The sequence below is a fragment of the Lepisosteus oculatus genome, chromosome 9 (genome assembly GCF_040954835.1).
Source record: "Lepisosteus oculatus isolate fLepOcu1 chromosome 9, fLepOcu1.hap2, whole genome shotgun sequence".
NCBI classification, from domain to species: Eukaryota; Metazoa; Chordata; class Actinopteri; order Semionotiformes; family Lepisosteidae; genus Lepisosteus; species Lepisosteus oculatus.
In genome coordinates, this window is record NC_090704.1 from 10,167,941 (window position 1) to 10,183,953 (window position 16,013).

At 34.8% G+C, this 16,013-nt stretch overlaps 1 protein-coding gene across 7 annotated transcripts in view; it reads right to left on the reverse strand.

Annotated features, from left to right (window-relative positions):
* col11a1a (collagen, type XI, alpha 1a) overlaps positions 1 to 16,013 on the reverse strand; it is a 106,435-nt gene that overhangs the window by 13,285 nt on the left and 77,137 nt on the right. For all 7 annotated transcript variants that reach the window (XM_069194117.1, XM_069194121.1, XM_069194116.1 and 4 more), the window contains 12 exons: positions 13,855 to 13,962; positions 12,912 to 12,965; positions 12,250 to 12,303; positions 10,927 to 11,034; positions 6,909 to 6,962; positions 6,685 to 6,738; positions 6,530 to 6,583; positions 5,434 to 5,487; positions 4,284 to 4,391; positions 2,848 to 2,901; positions 2,561 to 2,614; positions 425 to 478 (listed from right to left, as the gene is read on the reverse strand). In XM_069194117.1, the coding sequence (XP_069050218.1) occupies positions 425 to 478; positions 2,561 to 2,614; positions 2,848 to 2,901; positions 4,284 to 4,391; positions 5,434 to 5,487; positions 6,530 to 6,583; positions 6,685 to 6,738; positions 6,909 to 6,962; positions 10,927 to 11,034; positions 12,250 to 12,303; positions 12,912 to 12,965; positions 13,855 to 13,962 (810 nt within the window). The remainder of the gene's footprint in view (positions 1 to 424; positions 479 to 2,560; positions 2,615 to 2,847; positions 2,902 to 4,283; positions 4,392 to 5,433; positions 5,488 to 6,529; positions 6,584 to 6,684; positions 6,739 to 6,908; positions 6,963 to 10,926; positions 11,035 to 12,249; positions 12,304 to 12,911; positions 12,966 to 13,854; positions 13,963 to 16,013) is intronic.

Below are 16,013 nucleotides of genomic sequence, written 5' to 3' on the forward strand. Positions count from 1 at the left end.
TAAAATAAAAAGATGTTCCTTTTGTATTTTCAGTTTATGGAGGTATTATTAATCTAAAAAGGCCAAGTAATAATGTGTTGCTATGGCATTATCCTTAATTTATAAGATCATTTAATTAAGAATGCACCCTTCATTGTGAGATGAGATCTTATTGCTCAATTAAAAACAAAAAAAAATAATTTTACATGTTTATTCACAGAGTAGAAACTGCAACCCACAGAATAGTCAGTAGATATATTGCATATTTCCTGATTTATTCTTAAAGAAAACTTAGAATCAAAACAACCTGCTCTGAAAATAAAATTGAAGGGCCATAGGTCCATAATACCACTTTTAAATTGTGCATATTTTATGTTAAAAAATAAACAAGTGGAAAACTTAATGTGGTCTCAAATTCATCATCAGTAATGAGGATTAAACTCACTCTTTTGCCCGGAGGACCTGGTGGGCCAGCTTCCCCAGAAGGACCAGGAGGACCCTAAAAAAGAGAAAATAAGCTGTTGCATCTTCCAAAGTTCTTCGTTCAGTAGTTTGCCCAAGCCCTAATTAATGTGATGTAGAGGCAGAAATAGAGATTTGTTTGCAGGCGTAACTCACCAGTAAAGAAACGGCAGCCTGACCATAAGTACGACCTTCCCGTTTTGGAAGGAATAAACCAGAGAGCTATTTTAAGGGTGATGGGGTGGGGGGAGCCATGTAACAGAACATACTGTACCTGAGTGGACGCTCTGGAGGCAAGATATTAATATCAAGGAGAGTGAAAGTGGGTGAGATTAGGGTTTGTCCTTCTCCCAGACAATCATTTAAACTTCATGATTCAGTCACTAATCAATTGAGACCCAGTTAAATCATAATATGAAATAAAAGAGCTCAAAAGACTCAAAAGAGTACTCTTTTGATTTAGTGATCATAAAGGCTCATTAAGCCATCCCTCATTAAGCCATTTCTTGAATGTTTCCAAGGAATTAACATTAACTGCATGGATAGGAGCTTTATTCCGGATTCTTTGAATTTGCAATTAATTTGAAAAATGCTTTGAATTTGTAAATGTTATCTTAAATATTATCTTGGTGATCTTGCTTAAGTATACGACAATGATGTTTCCATTTGTCACTTTGTGTAGTGCAATGACAATCTTTAACCAACCCCTCAGTCCCAGAATGTCCTACATAGCATTTTGTATTTGGTTCCGATACAGGATGATTAGTTTAGTGAGTGAAACAATGCTTAGATATTGCTCACATAAAAAGAGCAACTCAAACGCTATATACAACAATTACAAATATATGATGTGTAAAACCATCTTATGTTATCTAAACTAACAGTTATATTATCTTATATTACTCTTATCTTATATTACACTATTTTCTCCTAGAAGAGGCAATCTTTAGAGTGGGGCTTATTAAACTTTTTTTGGTGACCCTAGTATATGACATTTTAAATCTAAGCAGACTTTCAGTTGCTTAATTGAACAAATAATCTTTGTTAATTGGACCTTTAGAGTTGTCTTCTTTTCCAATTAAGATTGTATTTTGAATAACTTCAGTTTCAATACTGAAAACAATTCAAAAAGGTCTAGTTGATAAACTAAAAGTGAAATCATGCATTCAAATACAAAATCTAGAGTTCAGCTGGAAGAAAATCAATAGATACAAAGGTCACAAAGACCTGTATTGTGAAGTACTTGAAAGTAACAAACACTCTGCCAACTAATGCAGCTAAAATATACTGTTAAAAGTATTTGGTAAAAAACATTAATACAGTTTGAAATTTCCACTACCCCATTTAATAACAAAGTAAGGCTGCAGAAATTCCTTTCACAGAATATGTTATTTAAGGAAATACAGTGCACTTTTCAAATTTAAATCTAAAATTATCTGTAAGATACTGTGTTTTCAAGAGATAATTGGCTCATGTATAATTACTGTACATTAAGCTGTGTGGATTTAGCAACAATCCAGTGAATTCAGTTGTCATAGAACTTTCATAAAACTAGATATAACTTTATTGCAGATGATTTGTGAATGGGAAATCTTTAGCCAGTGATTACAAAAGCATTTTCCATTTTTTAAGTTTGACTTTATAGTCCACCGAGCTATTAAAAAAGAGACATTGTATTACACTATAAACTAATTTTCCCAATAAGGTAAGGAGCTACAAATCTTTGTTACAATAATACAATTTTAAAAACATACATAAGATTTATGGTTTATAAATCAGATTTATAATAACAATTTTAGTCAGAATTTAAAGTTAATTTAAAATAATATTTTTCATCAGATGTATAATTTATATCCAAAGACTAGGATATATTGCAGTAGCATTTTTTAAAAGTTCTGTTTAATATCTACAATTCATATATCCAAAAAGATTAATATGCAGTATATGCTATATACTGACAGAGAATAGACACAGTTTCTCAAATACTTTTCCTTCTTGGTGATTTACTTCACAAAATTATACTTTTATAGTCAAAACAAAGAGAATCTCAAGGAATGGGTATATTTATTTAATATTTTGCAGCTATACTCCAAGAAAATTAAAACAGAAAAAAACTTACAGGTTGACCAGCTTCACCATCTTCTCCCTTATCTCCTGAAGTACCGTCTTGCCCCTGAAATTATGAATAAATAATAATTCCTAGAATTAATCAATCACTTCTTTGTCAAGTTAAATCTTAAACTACTACAGACATGAACAAAATGACATTTTCTGTGAACTGTATTATACATATTTTAAAACAATAAGTAGAAGGTTTATTTGCTACAGATTTTGTCTTCTGGGCTGCAGCTTTCCCAAAGCAATCGAAGACTGGAAAACTACTTATAGGATCTATTTGGTACTTACAGCAACACCGGGCTCACCAGGAGGACCAGGGTCTCCAGGGAACCCAACTGGGCCCTAAATAAAAAAGAAAAATCAATTTGCAATCATTAATACACACAAAATGCACAAATCCTTTGTTTCATGGTACTGTATGTGAATGTGGAATTGTATGCAGATGTGGAAAGTAATAATTTTGTAAATGCTGTACCTATGATGTGAAATCCTTCATGTTTTCAAGTGGTTTAACTTTTTCTAGATGCTATGGGATTCAATTGTTCAGATGATTTAGTGGCATTGTAAACTTTCAGAAAACAATGAATGTTTCTGCTTCATTAGAATACACAGCAGATTCGGGATACAATGCACTGTCCAGTGCTGAATTTAAGAACATATAGTAAAAGGTTGAACTTTTTGCCAGAAAAATTCCAATAGAGTTGCCTTCCATAAGGTGTTAATACTGCACTAGGCTAGTTTCTACTGGTCCTGTTAAATGCCCATAAAGCATGCACTATTTCCATAAACAAAAGCAGAACAAATTCTATATTTCATTTGGTTTTATTAGGAATGGACAAATTCCTCATCCAACCTGTCCAAGTATGTGTCAGAGTTTTTTGAATGCCTTAGACTGGGCCACCTAAATTTAAATACTGACGTATTTAAAAGATTATTTTCAGCAACCAAGTTCAACCAGGTATTTTACCATTTATACTTCAACACCAACACAGTAAAAGTTTTCCTCCTTTTGAATTTGTCCTGAGTAGTGAATATAAACTTAGTGTTACAGTTGTAACATCTTCTTGTGGTTTGTGTAGCAGTGTATGTTGATTTACACCCTGGATCTGTCAAAGGATGCCTTCATATACAGTGAGGTCAGGGATATATTGTACATTAAAACTGGCAGTAAGAGGCGGTACTGATAGTCAAGGGGCAGTGTGAAAAGCAACAACTGTGAAGAGGAAAAAACGCTAATGTTAGGGTAGATCGGTAAAGAGAATTGAGGGAATAAGGCTGCTCTTCTCTAAATTTAGTCACAAAACAGAAATGGGACCAGATTCAACAAATAACATTTCTGTAAAACTAATATAAATGAATCCGTACAGAATATACATCTTGGGGATAATTCTCGGTGCCCAATTAAAACGTTCATTGCATTTGTTCTTCTTCACATAGAGACCAATGTTCCCTAGAAACAGGTGGCACTTTCTTTGGAAAATAAGACTTAAGAAACTTTCAAAATCTCCAAAGCCACAACCATCTTACAAGTAATAGAATAAGTTACCTATACTATTCTAGTTTACATTGGAGGATACCCATAAGTGAGCCTACAAAGCTTACTCTGGGTTTTTAAAAGAAGTTTTATTGGCATTAGGGACCAGAGACTCTGATTGAATAGTGTGTTCCAGATTCACGAGTAGAATAATTAAATTGCTGTTCACTGCTACAGGAGGATAACTTACAGGGTTACCCTTGGGTCCATCATCTCCTGGAGGTCCCTTGACGCCAGGAGGACCAGCAGCACCGGGTGGTCCAGCCTCTCCCTTTTCACCTCTTTCTCCTTTTGGACCCTGTAAATGCCATCATAATAATGAACACCCACGTGCTCTCTGCTCATAATCCTACATTACATTACAGACCAGAAAGGATAACAAAGGCGCAATTGAGCAGTAGAACAAGCATACTCCTTTAAACATCTATAAATACAAGAGCTGATAAAGGTTATTAATAAAAGATAGCACTTTATTGTTCAATTTTCATACATTTTAATGGAATATGCAAAAATATAAATGATTTTTACAATACTTAATAAGTCAATCAAAAATATAAACAGCAATCCATTTCTAGAATTGTCTTCTGATTGTCATTATTTGTCAAATTCAAATAAATATTCCACAACATTGACTATCATCTTTGCAACTGGAAGACAACTAGATCTTTAACATCAAACCACAGCAATGTGTACTTCATTAATATTGAATACCCATCGGACATTCATCATTATCAATGTCTGCTTAATCATTCTATTAAGGGAGCTATCTTTTTAGTCAATGGTTAAGCTGTTCATTTTCAATCACTTGTGGAGACATCGTGCATCCATCAGTCAGTCCAAATAATAAGCTTTAAGCAGACAGCACATTGACATAAAGTGATGCATGGGTTTACAAATTCCTGAAAGAAGTCATACCTACTGTATAGTTAGACTACTCCAGACCAGGCACAGACTTTTAAAGCAAACAAGAAGCAGTGTGTTTTGAATGTGAAGGATGAAAATGAAAAAAAACAAACAGTGCAAATATTTTCTCTTTTGATACTAAAACCTTTTGGTATTACTATAATATTAAAACTGCATAGCAGATATTTACAGTATACACTCTATTTTTTAATTGGCTGCATCAATTGTCTATTTGTTTAATTGCAATGTCTGCAAACAAGCTTCCAGTTATGCTTGCTTAAGGATGGCTGAAGTAGTTTAATTAAGAGGACTGGTGTTCTTACATAGTTGTCAAGTGCTGTCAAGGAGTACCTCACTGCAGTGCATGAAGAATTGAGAGGAATGGTCAACTGGCAATTTTAAAATGAATAATTACTAGAAAAAAAGACACTATTTACCCCAGTGCCAGGTTCTCCTGGAGGGCCTGGGTTGCCAGCTTCTCCATGTTCACCCTATTGAAGAAAAAAATAAAAATATTGCTTATAACAAGTGCCATATTGCAGGAGGCAATTATAAAGCGAGCCATACAACCTTACATACATAAAGCTGAAAGAATTAAACAACAAAAAGCAAATTTTCTGAAATTCTTTTATGGACTTATGATTTATGGAACCTCTACCCTACTCACCAGACTCATCCTCTGTACAATGCAGTAAAAGAGTCATCTGCTGAACTCAGACATATTGGTGCTGGTTCTTTTAATTGACTTGTTAATCATAGCATTACACACACAACACCTACTGCATGATGTCATTTGAATATTTAACACAGAACATTGATTAAACATGATTCAGTGTTGATTTCCACACTGGAGGCATACTTTTATTTTATTTTTTACCAAACAATATTGAATCACATACTTGCCCACAAAGATTTTTCTCAATCCTAAATCCAATTGCCAGCACAAAAATAATTCTGTGGGTACTTAACATTGCTTATACAGTATAGTGAAATGTTTTAAATAATTTTTAAATCCTGGGGACTGGGACACCATGTACTAATCACCATGTATATTTAAAATGACAGACTTGCACATTACTATTGATATTGTTTTGTGAAAATTAAAAGTAAAGGCTATACTGTACTTCTTTTCAGTGAGTCCAAAGTGGCGATCTACATTACCTCTGTATTTCATACAGTATTTTTACAATATGTGAACCCAGACGTATTACACTGAATATTGATAGTCCGGAAGTCTGCCAAATAGCAGTATTGGAGAATAGTAGTGTTAAGACTGTTATAACATAGGAACTAATAACATTTGGGCTCAGACTCAAACATAACCCTCCAGATGTAATTAATGGCTTCTACTACATTTTTGAAAAAATGGACAAGATAAGCATGAAAGTCTGAAAGCATGTTGTCACTCTGAAGTCTATTAAAGCTGAGTTGTCATGGTAAAGCAGAGTCGTCATGAAGTTGTCATTTATCATAACAGGTGGAGGCCAAAGCTTTATGAGGACAAAAAAGTGGATGAACGGTATCGGTTCTCACCTTTTCACCAACAGCTCCAGGAGAACCTAAGGCACCCGGTGGACCTTGTGGCCCCTGTGTAAGAGGAGGAGAGTTGAAAATGGAGTGAAAATGACAAAAATAAAAGAAATGCCAATGCAAACAAGGTCTTGCAATGGGAAATATGTGCTTCTTACATCAGCTCCATTAGGACCCTGAGGACCTCTTGGGCCCGGGGGACCAGGTGGACCCTGTTGAGAAAAAATAATGTTGTTTACTTTTATCTTCAGGTAGTGTTAGCAGTCCTAATAGACATGATTATCAACTGTCAGTACACATGATGGATTTTAAGTTACCAGCTTGACTCATTTAAATAAATAGAATCCTTGTTTTGTATTTATAGTTAAAGAAAACCACTTACCATTGGCCCAACATCCCCATTTTCTCCCTTCTCGCCTGGTGGTCCAGGAAGACCCTGAAATACAAAAATGCAATGGCTATGTATTTCTGGCCAACATTGACTTGTAACTAGTGCTGATGATAACTTTTGAATTGGGGATTAACTTTGCACTCCATTGGTAGTGGAACAACCTTAGATAAATAGAAATAGGCTGTTTTTAGGCTTGCATCTTTGAGCCCCGCTGAATATCTCTTTTTAGATATTTTTACATACTTAAATATACAAGACATACAGGAACTTAAATATATATGTATTTGTTAAAGACAAATATTTAATTGTTACATTGTTACACTTCACTAATCCTGTGTGGCAAAAGCTAATCTGTGCATCTGTTTTAATTTGATTCAAATGTATCAATACACCTCTCGAAATTTACTAAGCATTTGCCTGGGTTTAAGGGTAATTTTAGGCAAAACAAGTCATCAGAGCATACCTTTTCCCAACTTGATCATTTATTAATGTTACTTGCACACATGTTAAGAACATGAGCAACAATTTGCCCATTTTCAAAATGTCTGATTTCCCATTTTGTAGCACTATTTACTCAATGGATGACGAATTAATATCTTATTTTACCCCTTTCATCCAAACAAAAAACAAATCTCAATGATCCCTTCCTCATGTTTTCTCTGATTGGAATTTCAAATTTATTAATGACTTCTAGCTGGTCTATGGTTGTTACACACAACAACTTGTTCTTTTTAAGCAGTGCTGATTTGTCTTAAGACATCTATCAACACAAAACAATTGTCATCATGACTTCTTGATTATTTGGGCAGGACTATTTTCCCTTATGAATTTGGCTAATTCCATTACATGTTTTGTCACTTGCTACCTGGTTTGTAACAGCATATCAGAAGACCTGTTCAGTCCATATGCTTTATGAGTTCCATTGAGGATTTGTGGGACCCATGTGGTATTGTTCATCTGTTCATCGCCTTCATACTGGAATCATTGTCATTGTCCCTAATGTGGGTCCATAATTTTCTTCTGGTTTTAAACCGCCCAAGCAGAAATCTCACTTCATGAAAAACAAATTGAACTAAAAAATGCAAGCTATAGATATAGTCTGATGAAATAGGTTTACTTATTGAAACACCCTTTTATAACCACATTAAATATAAATAGTGAGATTAAAAAGAATGAATTCTCAACTCAGTAGGCAGCAAGTAGTTTTTCACAGGTGTCACAGCTATAAAAATGGAGGATTGCACTTATTAGTCAAATAGAATTTTCTCTTATTATGCAAACATTTACTATGAGACAACTGGCACCTCACAGAATTTAGATTTAGCTTTTCAATCAAATCTTAAAAAGGCAACGGCACTGGAATTGTTTTTGTATAAAATGTATCTGAGAGGCTCTAATATCAAATTAATCCAAAAGTAAACCTAATTTATGTCAGGGGTCAGACTGGAACATTAGTACACTCAGGGGATATTTAAATCTAAAAATAGACTTGAATAGGCTAAAAAATATTATATGTAAAAAGGTGCAAGCACCTTACTTTGCATTCAGAAATACTTTGCCCTTAAGTAGCTACAATGTTAGCTATGGTGTCATTTAGCATTTACAGAAGACAGCACATGTTTAAAGATTAAGATAAAAAACAACATAATTATAAATGCTGATTGGCAAGTCGACAGCACATTTAATTGTGCATGAACACAACTATTGGAATATATTATTGATAACTGTAGCACGCAATCTACCTGGTAGGAAATTCATAAATAGACTATATTCACTGACTTAATAACCCCCTATGGAATAGATTTGTAATGCCTTCTGGAAAATATGTTGCAAAGTACTGATGAAAAAATGCTCTCATTAATATGCAAAGCATTAATTTGTGACATTTATTGATTAGTCAGCAGCCTGGTGGTAAATTTTAGCTTATGTCATTTATAATTCAGATTATACATATATTTCTCACATATCCCCCTGCCTCTTAAAAATAGCAGTTAGTAAAAAATACTCCTGGTATATTTGACATATACAATTTTCAAAAATAATTATGGTGCACCTACAGTTTTTCTTTTAAAAATATATGGCTTCCACACTATTAAAATACATAAATTGGTGAACACTCAAATCAAAAGAAATATTTACAATTGTCAATGTGACTTTCTTGCCATACACTTGAAATGTACAGATGCAATTAGGAACAGGTGTTTATAAGCCCAAAGATTACTATTATTTGCTATGGATGGGCATTAATGCTATGCATTTCATACTGTATATACACTATATTATAACATACATTTTCAACAGATGTTTCAATTCTTTACACCTTGATTCCACTCACATACCTATTTCTTGTTATGCATAAAACTACATGGAATAATGTTTTGATAAGTATATACAGAATATTCTATATATCCATATGCTGTATATATCTATACAGTCTATATCTACTGTATATACTGTATAGATGTACATTTAGAACAGGGAACAGATTTTTCACAAAGAGTTGTGAAGGATGGGAACAACCTAACTAGTTATGGTCTAAAAGTCAATATCCTAGCTTCTCTCAAGCTAGGAAGAGATGCTCAGTTCAATTAGCTAGCAGCAACCAAATCGACTTGATGGGATAGGTTGCTTTTTTCATGTGTAACCTTTCTTCTATTCTCATATGGCATTAATCCTTCATTATAATTCCCTTATTTCTGACCTCTGCAGAAAGTTGCCTTTCACAGGAATTGGAGCAAAGTCATTACAGCCTTCATTCCAGTTGATATTTACCCAACCTTCAACTATAAACACGTTCTCAAATACCCAGATCCCTGTGGTTACATACACATGTCATTTTATACTTAAACCAGGTAGGAGATCCCATAGGGACCTCTGGCTTCCTTCAGTCAAATTCCATTATAGAAACCACTAATTAGAATGAATGGTAAGTATTTAATAGCATTCTGCCAATAGGGAAAGGTTAGCAAATGCAATTAATAAGTCAGAAAAAAATGCACTATGTGTAATTGAAAGTCAATTACATTAAATGACTTACTGATCTTCTCTCATTACAACAGCATTCCTTTATGTAATTTTACTATTCTTCATCATTTATTAGAGAAGCAAAAGAAATAATTCAATAAGTGTTGTCCAACCCTGGGGGGTTGAATAACAATTCAGTTCCAGAATCCGAGATTTTTTACTTTATACTGTAAATCTGTGCATATTTCAATTAATAGGGTTCAAATATCTTATTTATTATAATTTTCAAAGTCAAATTTATAAATAACGAGGATATGTGTCTGCCCCAATTACACCTGTACATTTAATAAAAGAGGTTGGAAATGCTGTGTTCATAATGTATATACATTCTTTTTACTTTTTTTCATACGAACTGTGAGCACAGACAACAATATGATCATAAAAAAAACCCAAAAACCCAATATGATCATGATAAAAAGTGACTGAAAACCAATGGCAGATTTTATTACATTACTGCATAGGAAAATGCCACTGAGCTGTGGAGATTGATTTTCAAGGACATCTTCATCACATGTTGTTGATTCAAAACACCAACTGCCACGGGCTAGTTCCAATATTTGGCTTGACTACATCTCTATAATGTATTAACTGCAATGCGATGACGTCCTCTACTTGCAAATATTGCCACGCTTTCCGTGTAGCAACATGTTATAACAACATTATTTAATTTATGAATCATCCCGTGTAACATAATCCTATATGTGAATGTCAAAAATAAGAAGTGGTTGCTGCCAAGCTCCAGTCAATAAATCACTGCGTAAGATGAGTATTTTCAAATGCACCCTTCATGAAGGTCGGTTCTATGACCTCAATTAGCTTTTCCCACCAAAAGCCACATCAGCCCTTCTTTCTTTGAAAAGCATTATGGACCAATCAATGGATATGTTTGTTGGGTAGCCAGAATCACAGGAATCATTACCTTAGCGTTTGTATCGGCAGCCTATAAAACCACAGATGGGCCTGTTTTCGGTGTTGGGAGACTCACCTGGAGTCCGATTGGCCCAGGAGGGCCAGGGAATCCCCGAGAACCTTCATCTCCTTTCTGTCCGAACATTCCCTGCTGTCCCCTGGGACCAGGCTCTCCATCACCTCCCTGAATGAAACAATTTACACTGTCTTCAATTTAGGACAAACACATACGTACAGAGCCTTCAAATACAGCAACACAATTAAAATGATAAAAGACTGTTGACATGCTCATAAATTCTAATCACACACCATCCCTTCATGACAGAATATAAAGGTAGTGTTGCCTTTTAGGGTTGGGTATTCCTCATATAGAGAAACCTTGGCTTTCGTTCTTCATTTCTAAAACGAAGTCTGCAACAGGATGGGAAATAAAGTAAGAGCCGCTGAGCAACAGCCATGAAGACGAACATCCACATCTTAAAATCTGAAAGCAATGCAGATATGTGTAATTTGTATATTGGCTTATTACTATTTTACAAGCACCGGTTAAATTCTACTAATTAAATATGCTGACCTTCAAAGATGTCACTTATACATTATATTAAGCGGAACTGCTGACAATAGCGCAGTTCTCAGTTCAAAAGAAAACTGCATCTTGTGATGAAAGAGATAATACTGTTCCTTTTGCTATCAATTGCCTTTGGTGACAGCACACTTACAAAATGTGGGGATGATCTTATTTCTAGCTACTGATCAATAACCATCCAATAAGAAGGCTTCACAGTACAGTACCACTGCAGTCAACTGGAAATAAAGTTAATGTTTTACAAACAAGATAAGGTCAGGAAATACCTAATGTTGCCTATCAATTCCTGCCACATAGGTAATCACTTATGTTGTGTCAGAGGGTAGACATTGTGCAGAAGATAAAGCCAATGAAAACAACTAGATGGAGATGACAATTTGAGATTGTATGTTCAAAACGGTTTACAACATGCATGGCATAACACACTCAGTTCTGCAGTAGTACAAGGTCCCAACAGTAAGCCAGTGAAAAAAGTCAACAAAAGGCAACAATATATACCTATTTGTTTACATAAGTTACTTAATGGACACATTTTGCCAAGCATATAAATTGTGCAATGTTTTATAGGTGATATTTGTTTCATTCTAGCTAGAGGCGAGGACCAAAATGAAAAACATGAAATAGATTAAAAGGGAGATAATGTCTGATGCCAAGTTACAGAATTGCCTTTTCTAATATACTGCATTGAATAAAATTCCATCAGCTGATGCAATTATGTGTTTGCTAGTAGACTGTGACTCACATACTCAATATGTTTCATGAAAGCAGGGTAGATTACAACAATATTTTGCAGGGACGGAAACAGATACTTACAGCAGGTCCTGGGGCACCTACAGGACCCTGAAGACCTGCTGGACCAGGTGGGCCCTAGAGGAGGCAAAAGAGACACGTCTTGACTTTTTTAAACTTGAAACATGAATGAATGGTCCTTTGATAAATGGTTACCATGGTTCCACAACTCACTCGAACACAGAGTATCTCATTCTCTAGTCGACTCATAATTTACAGGTGGGTTAGGGATCTTGAGTAGCACGTAAAAGCAAATGTCCCTATAGTCAAATTTGATGTACCCTATAACCCTGATAAAAAGCCTACTAACCTCTTACAGTAATTAAAGATATTTAATATAAAGTATAAAAACAATAAATCAAAGTAAATAAGATGAGTGTTAAGGCTCACTAACTCTCATAGACATGCTTGACTAACTAAGAGAATAAAGCATTTTCTTAATTTTTTTTATTTTCTAGAGCTGACCGCATAAAGCTGTGACTGTGTAAGTTGAGTGAATGTAAACTTCAAGTCTACCGTATATTAAAAAATGCACCCATCTTTGTGTTATTTAGTGATATTTTTTCATTATTCAAACATTAATATCAATAGATTTAACGTTAATCAGACATTTATTGACAAAACGATACAGAAGCCTCACTATAAAGCAGCACAATTCAAAATTAAGAAAGTATGAAAATACGTACCTGTTCACCTTTATCTGCTTTACTTCCCTTTTGACCTGGTTCACCGATTTCTCCCTTAAAAAAAGGTGAACATATGTAAGGTGTCATTTTAGTAATGTCATCTGCCCTACCTTCTCATTGTCAATAATTTAAAATTCCACATGCCAGCTTTAATGTCATTGTAATGTAATTTTTAGGCCACCAATTTAATAGTGTAGACATCGTAAGAACCTAGGGGTTGTACAGAAAATTGATTATTTGTCTTGCGTTTAGCAAGCCCTCCTATTGACTGGTAAGCTGCAAAGTAGAAAATGACAAGGCTTTAAAATGTGTTGTACTATCTTCTAAATTCTCTAATTCTACTAAAAACCTTACTTTAACAGCCCTTCATATTAAAACATAACAGCAACCTAACGGATAACCTAATGGGTATATACCGTCACTTTAACATAACTGAGAGTATAAATAAATTTCCAGTAGTGTTTTGGGTTTATACTTGGCCCAATGGGGCACCACAAGTGGCAGAGTAGTTCGTATTGCTGCCTCACAAAACTGAGGCCCTGGTTTCAGTGCCTGGGGGTGCTATCTGCATGGAGTTGGCATGTTCTCTAAACATTTGTGTGGGTTTCCTCCAGGTAATCTGGTGTCTCATTACAGTCCAAAGACATTCTGGTCAGTAAACTGGCTTTTGAAAAATTTACCCCTGGTGTGAATGTGAGTGTATTTGTGAGTGCGCCATGTGATGGTCTGCTCTCCCATCCAGGGTGTATCCCAACTTGTGCCAATGCTTCCCAGGCTAGGCTCCGGGCCATCATGACCCTAAACTGATGGGATGATCTGACAGGACCTAATATTTAACGGCAGTTTTGATTGCAACAATGGGGTTGCACTGGGGGGGGGAAACACAATTGTGATACACTGATTTTGATCAAACCTAGTCAGGCACAGGCTTGGGTTTGCTTACTTTATCCCCATCTTCTCCAGGCGGACCCTGAGGTCCAGCAGGGCCAGGCAGACCAACTGGACCTTGGATACCATCTCTGCCAGCAGGTCCTTGTGGACCTTTCTCACCCTACAGAACAATTAATACACATTAGGAAGAGAGTGTGAGCAGTGAGGATCTCTTTGCCCTGATTGATTCTAGGAACACAGAAAGTAAGATACTTAAGCAAACAAGTACAACATTCTGTTATTGCATTACTATCCTCGGGAAAAAGTTTAGCACATACAGGAATTCATACAGTATTATTATCAGATTAATAATACCATCACTATTGTTAAGAGAACCACAATATCCCTTATTATAAATACAATTGCATTAAACATTATACTGTACACTGTTAATAAAATCTTCTTGGTAAAACTAAATTGCCTCATCTGCCTTATCCGAGCATGGTTAGGATAATGCTTGGATTCTTATAATGTGTCTTCTTCCAGCAATTCAATGTAGTCCAGACATTGTCAGTTGTGATTCTTTCAGTTTTTTTTTCAGTACCAAATACTGATTACTAGGGGATTGTGTTGCAGATTGCAAAAGGAATCACATAAAATGAAAACTGCAGCAGGCCATTGGGTTCTTTATTTCCAAAGCTCTCCACTCCACAAAGTTTCTACTGACCATAAACTGTAATATCCATCAATACTATGGATTACTTTGGAAAGTATTTGATGGCTCGTGTAACAGACATCAACATTGGTCTATGGCAATACGTAATTATCAGATGAACCAAGGTTCCTGTTATCTATTTAAAATGTAGTGCTAGGGTTGAGTGTTCTAAAGAAGATCCTATTAATCTAATACTATCATTTTTACGGGTTGAGAAGGGCCCACATATTTATTGTTGGCAGAAGTTCTATTTGTGTTTTGTCCGCACCATCTTATGGTATCTGACAACTTAGACAGAATCTTTAGGTATCACTTGTATCATTCTCTTGCTGTCATGGTGCAGCATTGTTTCATTATTTTATTAGTCCAGATGAAATCCTGTTGATGATCCTTCAAGAATCGCCAATAAAGTCCCTGACATAACATGCTCAGTACACACTTAAGATATTTTTCCAATAGTGTATACAGTATAACCCTCACTAAACCTTCAAAAGGAACAGCATTGCATCTATCCATGTAGAGCTCAGTAGACTCATAACAGACATGAGATATTACCACTAAGCATGACTTCTTGCTAAATCTAGACCACCCCAATGTTATGTAAATTATCTTATGAAAACAATATTAATATCTGTTTTATTTGAAAAGCATTTATAGAAGTTATTTACATATACTATAGTTCTGCTTCACTAGAAAATATTATTTTCAGTTCATCTCATATTTGTCAACACATTTCTAACTGCAAGGTCATCTAATGCTATAGGCCAGAGTTTCACTTAGTATAAATCAATAATGCTTTACATCATCAGTGCACGTCTTTTTTATAGAAAATAAGAGGACAGTATAACTTGAATGTTAAAAAGTGTAATGAAAAATTCAACTCACATGTAGAATGTGAAATGATGAAAGTAAGCATATTAGAAATTGAATTACTTTTGTTACGTATTAAAATGTTAAATGCTGCGGCAATCATGTGTCTATGCAAAGCAAAGGTACTGAAGTGTGAAGATTTAATAATGGCTGAAAAAAAGTAATAACTTTTATAATATAACAAGCTATCCATTTTTATGTGTTCATTTATATTTGGATCTTTGTAACTGTATATGAGTATGAACAATAACACAAGAAACAAAAAAAATCTGTGAACTGCTAATAGAACTTTTCTTCAAGTGTGCTATTATCTTCAAAATTATTAGTGTGCATCTTCAAAACCATATTTCTAATATTCATTTCAATGACATTGCATACACATCACCGTCATTGTCCCTCCAGTAAATAATGGGTTCTTAACTGTGCTACTCAAGAAAGGTAGAAGCTTCTTTTGTGTGCCGGAAATTTTATTACTCACCAAGATCATTTTCATAATAGGTCAAAATCTGAGATTTTAGCCATGGATGAATGGAAGATGTACAGTAAACAAGCAACCTGATTTTGTGTGTCCAGAAACGGAAGACATTACAATCCACTCTTTCACTTGGTTCCCTAATTTGGTTCTTTAGGGTGAAACGTATACTCAC